Source organism: Zalophus californianus, chromosome 9, assembly GCF_009762305.2.
Source record: "Zalophus californianus isolate mZalCal1 chromosome 9, mZalCal1.pri.v2, whole genome shotgun sequence".
In the NCBI taxonomy this organism is placed as follows: Eukaryota; Metazoa; Chordata; class Mammalia; order Carnivora; family Otariidae; genus Zalophus; species Zalophus californianus.
The window spans coordinates 21,524,829-21,537,879 of NC_045603.1; the positions used below are offsets into that span (position 1 = coordinate 21,524,829).

Consider the following 13,051-nt stretch of genomic DNA (forward strand, 5'->3'; position numbering starts at 1 on the left):
CAGGGTAACTATTGAAAGGTATGAATTTAGTGCCATTGTATTGCCTGTAAGGTGAGTGTTACTGTATATTGTCTGTGTTCCTTTCTGATCTATGCTGCTTTTAGGCTCTCTTTTTGCTTAGAGGACCTCTTTCAATATTTCTTGTAGGGCTGGTTTCGTGTTTGCAAATTCCTTTAGTTTTTGTTTGTCCTGGAAGTTTTTTATCTCTCCTTCTATTTTCAATGATAGCCTAGCTGGATATAGTATTCTTGGCTGCATATTTTTCTCATTTAGTGCTCTGAAGATATCATGCCAGTCCTTTCTGGCCTGCGAGGTCTCTGTGGATAGGTCTGTTGCCAATCTAATGTTTCTACCATTGTAGGTTACATATCTCTTCTCCCGAGCTGCTTTCAGGATTTTCTCTTTGTCTCTGAGACTCGTAAGTTTTACTATTAGATGTCGGGGTGTTGACCTAATTTTATTGATTTTGAGAGGGGTTCTCTGTGCCTCCTGGATTTTGATGCCTGTTTCCTTCCCCACATTAGGGAAGTTCTCTGCTATTATTTGCTCCAATATACCTTCTGCCCCTCTCTCTCTTCTTCTGGGATCCCAATTATTCTAATGTTGTTTCGTCTTATCGTATCGCTTATCTCTCGAATTCTGCCCTCGTGATCCTGTAGTTGTTTATCTCTCTTTTTCTCAGCCTCTTTATTTTCCATCATTTGGTCTTCTATATCGCTGATTCTTTCTTCTGCCTCATTTATCCTAGCAGTTAGTGCCCCCATTTTTAATTGCACCTCATTAATAGCCTTTTTGATTTCGATTTGGTTAGATTTTAGTTCTTTTATTTCTCCAGAAAGGGTTTCTCTAATAACTTCCACGCTTTTTTCAAGCCCAGCTAGTATCTTTAAAGTCATGATTCTGAACTCTAGGTCCGACATCGTACTAATGTCCGTATTGAGTAGGTCCCTGGCAGACGGTACTACCTCTTGTTCTTTTTGCTGAGGTGATTTTTTTTGTCTTGTCATTTTGTCCAGAGGAGAACAGATGAATGAGAGAACAGAATGCTAAGAGGTTAACAACATCTCCAGCAAATATACTCTATACAAATCAGGAAAGACCTGAAACAAGGAGACAAGAAAGGGAAAGAAAGAATAGAAAAAAAAAGGAAAAAGAAAAAGATAAAAACAAACAAAAACAGAAGAAAACAAAACAAAAAAAAACAGAATATGATCAAATATGATCGGGCTAGTGCATAGATCAGTGCCACACACTAGCATTTGGGCATATTTTGGTCTGTTAGAAGAAAGTGCCTGCTAAAATTTTAAAGGAAGAAGACTTATATGTGTACAAAATAAGGGTTGATACAACGAAGGGATCGCAGATGATTGTAAAGATGAAAATTATAAAGGATTTTATAAAAGGAATTGATAAGAAGTTGTTTTTAAAAAGAAAGAAGATTTAAAAAGAAAAAGAAAAAAAGAAAAAAAAAAGGGAGAGAATGTGATCAAGCAGGAGAATAGAAAAAAGCCATACCCTAGTGATTTAGGGTATATTTTGATCTGTTAGAAGAAATTGTATCTCAAAATTTTAAAGAGAACAACTTATATATATATGCCAAAAATAAGGGTAACTACTATGAAGGGATAAAAATATGACTCTAAAAATGAAAAATAAAAAATGTTTTTTTTAAAAAAGGGATCGATAAGATGTTTGAAAAAGGGAAAAAGAAAAATTCAAAAAAAAAGTTAATAAAATTAACTTTGAAAAACTAATGAGTTACGGTAAAAAAGCCATGAATTCTATGTGCAGTATTCCCCTAGCTCTGGAGTTTTCCCGTTCTCCTTGATCGGTAAACTTGGTCTTGGCTTGCTGGCTGTTTGTACTGATCTTCTGGGGGAGGGGCCTGTTGCCGTGGTTTCCAAATGTCTTTCCCAGAGGCGGAATTGCCCCGCCTTTGTCGGTCCGGGCTAAGCAATTTGCTCCGGTTTGCTCTCAGGAGCTTTTGTTTCCTGCAATCTCTCGGTACAGCTTTGGAGGACCAGGGTCAAAATGGTGGCCTCCCAATCTCCGCCTGGAGGAGCTGAGAACTCGGGGCCCTGCTCCTCAGTGCGCCCCCAGAGAGAAGCAGTCACTCCCGTCTCCCCAGTCTCCAGCCGTGCTCTGTGCTCACCCAGCCTGTGACCGAGCGTTTTTATCTCTGGCACCCGACCCTGTGTGGATTCTCCAAACCCAGCAGATCCCTGCGGTGCGCTCCCACGCCACTCCTCCCAGGGGAGGAAGGGTGTCTCCCCCGCTCTGCCGCTTGTTGGGTCCCTGCTGGAGAAGCAGTGGCCCGACTTCCAGAAAGTGGTCGCTTTTTTGTTCAGAGTGTTGTTACTCTTCTTATCTTCGATTTCCTGTTGAGTTCGTAGGTGTTCAGAATGGTTTCATCCCTATTCAGCTGAATTCCTGAGACCAGACGAAATCCAGGTCTCCTACTCTTCCGCCATCTTTTTAATTTAATTTTTTAAGGAAAAAAGAGACCAAGACATTTGCTATTTTTTCCCCAGTAGTATCTTACCAAGAAGATATAAATGCCATAGAAAATATTTATGTATTTTATAGAGTTTTATGTAGATTATTAGAAAGTATAATTGTTAGTATTTGTCAGTATTCTAAATAATTGATTTAAAACTTAAAATCAAAATGTGGAAGACATATTTTGTGCCATTTTATTTTGTTCATTGTAGCAAAAGGAAGTTATTAATATCGGTAGAATTTTAAAAGTTAGTATATTATTAGTATATTAAAAAATCAAGAAAGAATATAAAGTAAAAGGATAACAATGATTTTAAGATTCCTGAAACTTTTTTTTAACTTTTCTATATTTTCTAAGTTTCATTAATAGGCTTTTTACACTTGATTTTAGCCAAAAGCCTGAGAAGTAATACATAATATACTTTTGAATAGTTGAATATTGATAGGCCTTTTCTCCCAAGTAATAAAAACACAAGGTATGTATATTTATGGCCAAATTAAGTAATTTGACCTTATGCCAATCTCTGCATTTTGATGTGTGACTTTTTTTTTAATTCACAAAAATAAGAAAAAACAAGTATAATGAATTTTTCAGGACTTTAAGAAGGTGATAAAACTTTTCTGTTCATAAATTTCCATCTCCTACTCTTTGTTATTTCTGTATCTGTACCTGACAGAATTTAAAGGTTTTACTATTTGTTTTGATTTTTGTTGGAAGGCTTTGCTGTATATTCTATTCTCCTAATTTGTGAGTTACTTACATATGCATAAAATACTTTTTAACTACAGAAATAATTCATATTTTGGGAGGTAAAATTCTTAGTCATAAAGATTTTATTTTCTTAACCCTTTTATGTACCTATTGCTTTTCTCAGTTTTTGCTACAGAGAAACTAATAATCCTGATTGCTTATTATAGAAGTATAGATATATCTGTATCTTTATGACTGATGTCTATCTTGAGATATTTTATTGGTTTCTTTAGTGTTCTAATAATCTTATCATTTTAAGGATAGGTTTTATTAGTCACTTTATAACAAATCTTTGAGGAAAAGATTTTTTTCTGTGGTAGTATTTTCTGGGGTTCTTTGTAATGGAGGTATACTAGGTTGTTGAGCATTCAGTGAAGACTGACCAAGAGTACTGTTTGTCATTGAAACTTTGGAGTGATGTTCTACCAATGGTGGGTCTTGATAGAAACCTTTTAGATAATTTGCTTTTGACATTCTTTCCCTGTATTCTAAATGTTTTGCTCACATTTTCCAGGCAGATTAAAAGCTCTTGTAGGTGAAGGCTGCTCCCTTGAGAAAGAGTCCCTTGGAAAATGAATAAATCTCATTAATTAGAAACAGTGCTGTAATAAGATAAATGAAAATTGTGCATTTTTCAGTGAAATACCTGTCATTCATTTTACAGGGGATAGTTGTAATCATTGGATGTATTTTAGCGATGCAACTAAAACAAAAAATGGATGGGCCAACGAGTTGTTACATGAATTTGAGTGCAACGTTGAAATGCTTAAGCAGGCTGTAAAGGATCATAATGTAGGTTCACCTCCTAAATCCCCAACACATGCCTCTCCCCAGCACACACAAACAGGTATTTTACCTATAACAACATTATGGCATTCCCCTGGTATTAAGTGTCTGTGCCTGTGTGTTTGTGTGTGTGTGTGATCATAATATGATATTTTCTGTGGATAAGTATTATGTTTAATTAATATCTAAAAGTTCTGAACCTTATTCAGACCATAGGATTATGGACCAAAGCACTTTTTAAATTAATATGACCAATAAGTATAATATCCAGATAGAATATTTGAGACTGTTAAATAGCTAAAAGTCTTTTTTTTAACAAGAATTTCTGATAAAAGTTATTGTACAAGAATATCTTAAATGTGATGTAAGTATGACTCATGTTTAAGGAATAATCACACACAAAAAATAGGAATCATTGTGATAACTTACATCAGTTTATATATATTTTCACAGTTTATTATCTTGTTTGACAAATTAAGAGTTCATGTATATTTCTAGTAGCTGTTTTAATAATAAGAAGGTAACTGTTATAAAAATAATTTTGCAATAAATTGAAAGGTTTTTTTCATTTCCCACAGAGAAAGACTCAGCTCTGAAAGGGACTTCCAGAACACCTGCAGTATTATCTCAACAATCTAAAGCTAAGTTAATGTCTAGTTCTGTTGTGGTTAGACTTGCAGATTTCAATATATACCAGGTATGCTTTATTTTTTAATTAGATCTTCTGATAAACACCTTCTGCAAGCATCTCTTAAAAACTCATGTCACCATTTTATTTAAAAATATCTTGACCAGGGCAACCTGGCTGGGTTAGTTGATAAGTGTCCGACTCTTGATTTCAGCTCAGGCCTTGATCTCATGGTTATGAGTTCAAGCCTTGCATTGGAAGAAAATAGAATGTTTATGCCAATTTGAATAACTTCTTATCTGTTGAAGGCAACAGGAAGTAAGTTATTATCTATTAAAGTAAGTTGATACTTTGAGTTGAAAAGGATTTGTTTCCATATATGCAGAGAAGAGCTTCTTAATTAGATAATGCAAGGAACTGACTTAAATTTATAGACTGTACTACTATTCAAAAGGTTTTTAAGCAATTTAGCCAAGATGAAACATAAACTATTGAAAAACTATTCTACTTCATATGAGAAATATACATCTTTGTTAAATGAATGAAAAAAATTAACCTTGAGATACATCGCAGGGTCTATACTAAATAAGCACAAATAAGTGAAATTGATAAAACTTGGTTGAACTTTGGGGAAATTAATATATACATTTTTTATGTAAATTTGCTCTTTTGTGGGGGAGAGTGAAAAAGTGTAATAAGAACCTTAAAACTAAGTCTTTTTAGAAAAAAGAGATGAAACTATTTGACAGAAGCATTTCTAGTTGTATTATTTTTAAGTTAATTTTATTGTAGTAAAATATGCATAACATAAAATTTACCATTTTAACCATTTTTTAAATTGGGGTATAATTGAGAGGAGGGAGGCAAGATAGTGGAAGAGTAGGGGACATCATTTCATCTGATGCCTTGAATTTAGCTAGATAACTATCAAATCATTCTGAACACCTATAAATTCAACCTGTGATGTAAGAAAAGAATTGCTGGAATTCTACAAATAGAAAAGCCACCACTGAGGGGTTATATATCAGAAGATAAATGGCGGGGGTTTAGGGGGGAGTGGGAAGGAGGCTCCATCAGCCAGGTGCCAGAAAGTAATATAGCAGTGGAGCACAAAATCAGAACTTTGAGGTCTGCTCCAGTGAGAGATGTCCCTGCCTGAAAGGTGCTCAGGTGGCGAAGTGGGGCAGAATCCTAGATGGAACAGTATGGTCTCAGGATCCCCGGAGTCACAGAAAGACTGGGAGTGCCTGAGCTGGCAGTTCCCAAGCATTGGAGCAGGAAACCGGCTACAGTCAGCGAACCCGAGTGGGCTCTCAGCTTGGTTTGCTATAAACCTCGAACAGCTGCTCAGTAGGGCGAACACTCTCCATGCCAGGGCCCTGCAAAGGGCAGAAACATGGCAACTCTCTGCTTCCCCCCAGAGGGGTGGCACAGGTGCACGCCCGATCTGTCGACCACTTTCTGTGTAGGGGCCCTGCAAGCGACAAGCCCATTGCAACCCTCCTTTCCGGGAGGATCAGTGCAAGTGCACACCGCAGGAGTCTGCAGAGATTGGCGCACACAAAAGTGAAGACTACTTTTCCCTGAGGGTTTACTAAAGAGAGGAGGCAATGATCATTGAGCTCCGGGCCTGGAGATCTGGGAACCGCCATTTTTATTTTCATCCTCTAAAGCATCATGGAAAGCCTTCAGGGAGCAAAAGCCACATAGAGCAACCCAAAGCAGCTTAACACTGAGCCTGGCCCCCTGGGAATGGGTGGTGCAACTCCACCCTGGCAAAGACACCTGAAAATCAGCGCAGCAGGCCTCTACCAGAAGACCAGCTGGAACATCAGGCGAATACCAAGTTTACAGGAGCACACAGAACTGCAAAACTCCAGCGCTAGGGGAAAATAGTATATAGAATTTGAGGTTTCTTCTCATGATTCTTTTATCTTTTGTATCTCATCTTGTAAAATTTTCCTTTTCAACTAGTTTCCTATCAACTCTTTGTTTTTAAGTCTTTTTAACTTTCATTTTTACATTTACATTTTATAGATACATTCTTTTTGTCTTCCTATCACTGTATTCAATTTTATTTTTGTAAAAATATATATATATATGTTTTGCTTTCTTTACAATTTGGGATTTAGTGTCTTCTAACCAACAAAATATACCCAGAACCAAGTGGATCACCCTGTTTTGTCCACCTGGGAAATTATATTCCCATTTTTTTCCCTTTTTTTTTTTTTTAAGATTTTATTTATTTGACAGAGAGTGAGATAGCGAGAGCAGGAACACAAGCAGGAGGAGAGGGAGAAGCAGGCTTCCTACAGAGCAGGGAGCCCACTGTAGGGCTTGATCCCAGGAACCTGGGATCGTGACCTGAGCAGAAGGCAGACGCTTAACGACTGAGCCACCCAGGCGCCCCTTTTTCACTTTTTCTTTTCAGTTTTGGTTTCTGACCTCTCGGATTTGTCTGGTGTGTATTTCACTTGGGCCATGGTTGATATTTTTGATTTTGTTATCTCATTCATCCATTCTTCTCTGGGCAAAATGACTAGGAGGAGGAATTCACAGGAAAGAAAAGAATGAGAGAATACTCTCTGCCACGGATCTAACTGATACGGAGATAAGTAAAATGTCAGACCTGGAATTCAGGATAATGATTATAAAGTTACTAGCTGGGCTTGAAAAAGTATAAAAGACACTAGAGAATCTTTAGTGCAGAAATAAAATCCAATATTATGAACAACTATATGCCACCAAATTAGACAATCTGGAAGAAATGGATGCATTCCTAGAGACATATAAACTACCAAACCTGCAACAGGAAGAAATAGAAAACCTAAACAGACCCATAGCCAGCAAGAAAATGTCCTGACAAACAACAGTCCAGGGCCAGATGGCTTCCCCGGGGAATTCTGCCAAACATTTAAAGAAGAAATAATACCTATTCTTCTGAAGCTGTTTCAAAAAATAGAAATGGAAGGAAAACTTCCCAACTCTTTCTGTGAGGCCAGCATCACCTTGATCCCAAAACCAAAGACCCCACTGAAAAGGAGAATTACAGACCAGTATCCCTGATGAACATGGATGCCAAAATTCTCACCAACATACTAGCCAATACGATCCAACAATACATTAAAAGGATTCTTCACCATGACCAAGTGGGATTTATTCCTGGGCTGCAAGGGTGCTTCAGCATCCGCAAATCAATCAGTGTGATACATCACATTAATAAAAGAAAGGACAAAAACCATATGATCCTCTCAATGGATGAGAAAAAGCATTTGACAAAGTACAACATTGTTTCTTGATTAAAAACTCTTCACAGTGTAAGGATAGAAGGAGCATACCTCAATATCATAAAAGCCATCTATGAAAAGCCCACAGTGAATATCATTCTCAATGGGAAAAAGCTGAGAGGCTTTTTCCCCTAAGTCAGGAACATGGCAGGGATGTCCGCTATCACCACTGTTGTTCAACGTAGTACTAGAAGTCCTAGCCTCACCAATCAGACAACAAAACAAAATAAAAGGCATTCATATTGGCAAAGAAGAAGTCAAACTCTCACTCTTCACAGATGACATGATACTCTGTGTGGAAAACCCAAAAGACTCCACCCCAAAATTGCTAGAACTCATAGAGGAATTCAGCAAAGTGACAGGATATAAAATCAATGCACAAAATCAGTTGAATTTCTATACACTAACAATGAGAAGAAAGAGAAATTAAGGAGTCTATTCCATTTACAGTTGCACCCCAAACCATAAGATACCTAGGAATAAATCTAACCAAAGAGGTAAAGGATCCATAATCTAAAAACTACAGAACACTTACGAAAGAAATTGAGGAAGACACAAAGTAATGGAAAAGCATTCCATGCTCATGGATTGGAAGAAGAAATATTGTTAAAAGGTTTATGCTACCCAGAGCCATCTACACATTCAATGCAATCCCTATTAAAATACCACAGACATTTTTCACAGAGCTGGAACAAATAATCCTAAAATTTGTATGGAGCCAGAAAAGACCCCAAATCGCCAAGGGAATGTGGAAAAAGAAAACCAAAGTTGGTGGCATCACGATGCTGGACTTCAAACTGTATTACAAAACTGTGATCATCAAGTATGGTACTGGCACAAAAACAGACACATAGACTAATGGAACAGAATAGGGAACCCAGAAATGAACCCTCAATTCTATGGTCAACTGATTTTTGACAAAGCAGGAAAGAAGATCCAATGGAAAAGAACAATCTCTTCAATAAATGATGCTGGGAAAATTGGACAGCCACATATAGAAGAATGAAATTGGACCATTCTGTTACACCATACACAAAGACAAACTCAAAATGGTTGAAAGACCTCAATATGAGACAGGAGTCCATCAAAACCCTAGAGAACACAGGCATCAATCTCTTTGACCTTGGCTGCAGCAACTTCTTGGTAGACGCGTCTCCAAAAGCAAGGGAAACAAAAGCAAAAATGAACTATTGGGACTTCATCAAGATAACAAGCTTTTACACAGCAAAGGAAAGTTGACAAAACCAAAAGAAAACTGACAGGATGGGGGAAGATATTTGTAAATGACATATCAGATAAAGGGCTAGTATCCAAGATCTATAAAGAACTTATCAAACTCACCACCCAGAGAACAAATAATCCAGTCAAGAAATGGGTAGAAGACATAAACAGACATTGCTCCAAAGAAGACATCAAATGGCCAACAGACACATGAGAAAATGCTCCACATCACTGGGCATCAGGGAAATACAAATCAAAATCACAATTAGATACCACATGACACCGGTCAGAATGGCTAAAATTAACAAGACGGGGAACAACGAATGTTGGTGAGGATGTGGAGGAAGGGGAACCCTCTTAATACTGTGGGTAGGAATGCAAGCTGCTGTAGCCACCCAGGAAAACTATAGAGGTTCCTCAAGAAGTTAAAAAGAGAGCTAACCCCTATGACCCAGCAATTGCACTACTAGGTATTTACCCCAAAGATACAAATGTAGTGATCCGAAGGGACACATGCACCCCAATGTTCATAGCAGCAATATCCACAATTGCCAAACTGTCGAAAGAGCCCAGATGTCCATCGACAGATGAATGGATAAAGAAGAGGTGGTGTGTGTGTATATATATATATATATATATATATATATATATATATAGCCATCAGAAAGGATGAATATTTACCATTTACATTGATGTAGATCGAACTGGAGGGTATTATGCTGAGGGAAATAAGTCAGTCAGAAAAAGAATTATCATATGGTTTCACTCACATGTGGAATATAAGAAATAGAGTAGAGGATCATAGGGGAAAGGAGGGAAAACTGAATGGGAAGTAATCAGAGAGGGAGACAAACCATGAGAAACTTCTAACTCTAGGAAACAAACTGATGGTTGCTGGAGGGATGGGATGTTAAGTGATGGGTATTAAGGAGGGCACGTGATGTGATGAGCACTGGGTATTATATGCAACTGATGAATTATTGAACTCTACATATGAAACTAATGATACACTATATATTGGCTAATCAAATTTAAATTTAAAAAATGAGGTGTAATTGACATAGCATTATATTAGTTTCAAGTGTACAACGTAATGTTTTGATAGCATTTCACTATTTTTAAGTGTCGCATTCATTGGTATTGTTTATTTACAGAGTTGTACAGCCATTACCATATCATCACCATTATCTATCTCCATAATTTTATTATCCCAGCTTGAAACTCTGTATATTGCTGTATTATTTTTCATAATGATAAATTGTGATAAAGTATTACTGTAAATACACACCAGGGAAGCAGTCTGCTCTTGTGGTCCTGGATCTGTGTTCTGACTGTGCCATTTACTTATTTCTGTTATAGAGATATTCTGATATTTTATGGCTGAAAATAATAAGTTTGCAAGGACTATTGTAAAGAGTTGTTATGATAAGCCTTTGAAGAGGTTTTAGTTTTCTGAATAGTTGATTGGTATTATTAAAAATAATTTAATGTGTGGTTAAATATATAATAATGTTTTCATTGGAAATTAATAAATTATTTGAAGTAGTTTTAGCAGTTTGAAGTGATGTTCATGTGGCATAAATTGTTTGGAAAGGGCTTTATTTAGTGTTACTTCAATATGCTTAATTATTTTTTTCAGGTCTCTACAGCAGAACAATGTCGTTCTTCCCCCAAGAGTATGATTTCTTGCAATAAGAAATCCCTGTATCTTCCACAAGAAATGTCAGCTGTCTATATAGAATTCACAGAATATTACTATCCAGATGGAAAGGATTTTCCAAGTAAGAGAGTTTCTTGCTTTTTTATTACTTGTCCATTACTTCGGAAGTTGTTCTGTTTCTTCCTAAGTTTTTGAGTTTTATAAACAAAATTCATTGTTCACTTGTCATTGTACTTAGTATATAACTATAGTATAGTATTTTTTTTTAAGATTTTATTTATTTGAGAGAGAGAGTGAAAGAGAGAGAACACAAGCAGGAGGAGTAGCAGAGGGAGAAACAAACTCCCTGCTGAGCAGGGAGCCTAACAAGGGACTTGATCCAAGAACCGCAGGATCCTGATCTGGGCTGAAGGCAGAGGCTTAACAGACTGAGCCACCCAGGTGCCTGTATAGTATAGCATTTTTTACATATTCTGATTATTCATATTTTTTCTCTTGCTAGCTTGTAGCATCCTTTTTTTTTTTAAATCTTTTTAAGAAATATTTTATTTATTTGAGAGAGAGATCGCATGAGGAGGGGGAAGGAGCAGAGGGAGAGGAGAGGCATACTCCCCACTGAGCAAGGAGCCTGAGCTGAGGCAGGGCTCCCAGGACCCAGAGATCATGACCTGAGTTGAAGGCAGACGCTTAACCGACTGAGCCACCCAGGCATCCCAGGTTGTAGCATCCTTAATGTTGGGAATTATGTAGTAGTCATGCTTCATTTTATCCCTGAGGTTTGAGTCATTTCTTTACTTAGTAGCTGTTTGTTGAATGAAAGAATTTATGAAAGTTAGGTTATTTATAGAATAAGGTCATTTTTTTTCCTTTAGTAAAAGCCTATTTGTATTTCAGTTATATCAAACTATATTTCATTGAAAAATTAATGAGTTATTCTTTTAGCTATAGTGAAATTTTTTTGCTGTTTTTTAATGCAAAATGTATACTTTGGACAACCTTTGGCCCTTGTCTTTAGTTAGAAACATTGAGTTACATGAATTTTTGTTTGTAAGGTATTTTGGGGTCTTAAAGTAATTATACATTTGTGTTCTTTGAATGGTAAATTTCTATACTATTGTCTCAGTTCATCCAGGAGTTCTGCAAACTAAAATTTGCCTTTGTTTATGTGGTACCTTTTTGTTTAACTGTCTAACCATTTAATTCTTGTTTGTGCCAAAGTTTTGGGATCTAATTCTCACCATCTTCATGGTTTTCAGCAGTCTTTTGTTATTTCTCATTTGTTTCTCTTTTCTACCTTCCTGACTAAAACAGTGAGGAAATTAAGTTAAGACATTTGCTCAGCACCTTAGTAAAATGGCACAGCTGAAACTCAAGGATGGGTCATCTATGTCAAAATTTATTGTGTGTCTTCTCTCCAGCCCCCAGCTATATTACACGCCTTCCTAGGATATTCACAACAATTTGTCTATAATTGGAGAATCCCATTGTTTCCAGCATTCTGCACCTCTCACAAATCATTATTTTCTTTAACTAATGCATCACTGAACTAGTAATTCTTCAGAGTTAAGACTAGTTTCCAAGATTTCTGATTTCTAATCTAGGTTTATTCATTTCTATCAGTTTTGTTAACATGTGCCAAAGGAATATAATCTCATTTTACAATATATATATATTTTTTCTGATAAAAATGTAAAATTCCTTCTCAGCAATTTAAACCCTAGCTCCGTAGATACCTAGGAGTGGAATTGCTAGGTTACTTTTAACTGTGTTTAATTTAACTGTTATCAAAAATTTCAAACATACATAAAAATAAAGAGGAGAGTGCATTGAATCCCCATGTACAAAGATCCATTTTCAGTCCTTACATTTCATCTCTTTGTTAAGCAACCCAACTTTAAAATATATCACTTTTTAAGTATTGTAAATGTAATATATATTATGGGTTGTTTTTTTTTAAATGCCAAAAATAATTGCTCACAAGCCTACAATTTAGAGATGACTTCTGCTAAAACATAAGTATATGAATTTGCTAGGGCTGTCATAACAAAGTACCATAGGCTGGGTGATTCAAACAAAAGAAATGTATTTCCTCATAATCCTTGAGACTGTAAGTTCTAGATCAAGTGTCAGCAGGGTGGTTTCTTCAAAGACCTCTCCTTGTCTTGTAGATTTCTATCTTTTCACAGGGTCTTTCCTCTGTGTGTGTTTCCTAATAATGC

The 13,051-nt window shown here is 36.5% G+C and overlaps 1 protein-coding gene across 2 annotated transcripts in view; it reads left to right on the forward strand.

The window, feature by feature from the left end:
• Positions 1–13,051, forward strand: part of UHRF1BP1L (UHRF1 binding protein 1 like) — a 122,280-nt gene that overhangs the window by 60,179 nt on the left and 49,050 nt on the right. For both annotated transcript variants that reach the window (XM_027592546.2, XM_027592545.2), the window contains 3 exons: positions 3,915–4,097; positions 4,615–4,733; positions 10,812–10,953. In XM_027592546.2, the coding sequence (XP_027448347.1) occupies positions 3,915–4,097; positions 4,615–4,733; positions 10,812–10,953 (444 nt within the window). The remainder of the gene's footprint in view (positions 1–3,914; positions 4,098–4,614; positions 4,734–10,811; positions 10,954–13,051) is intronic.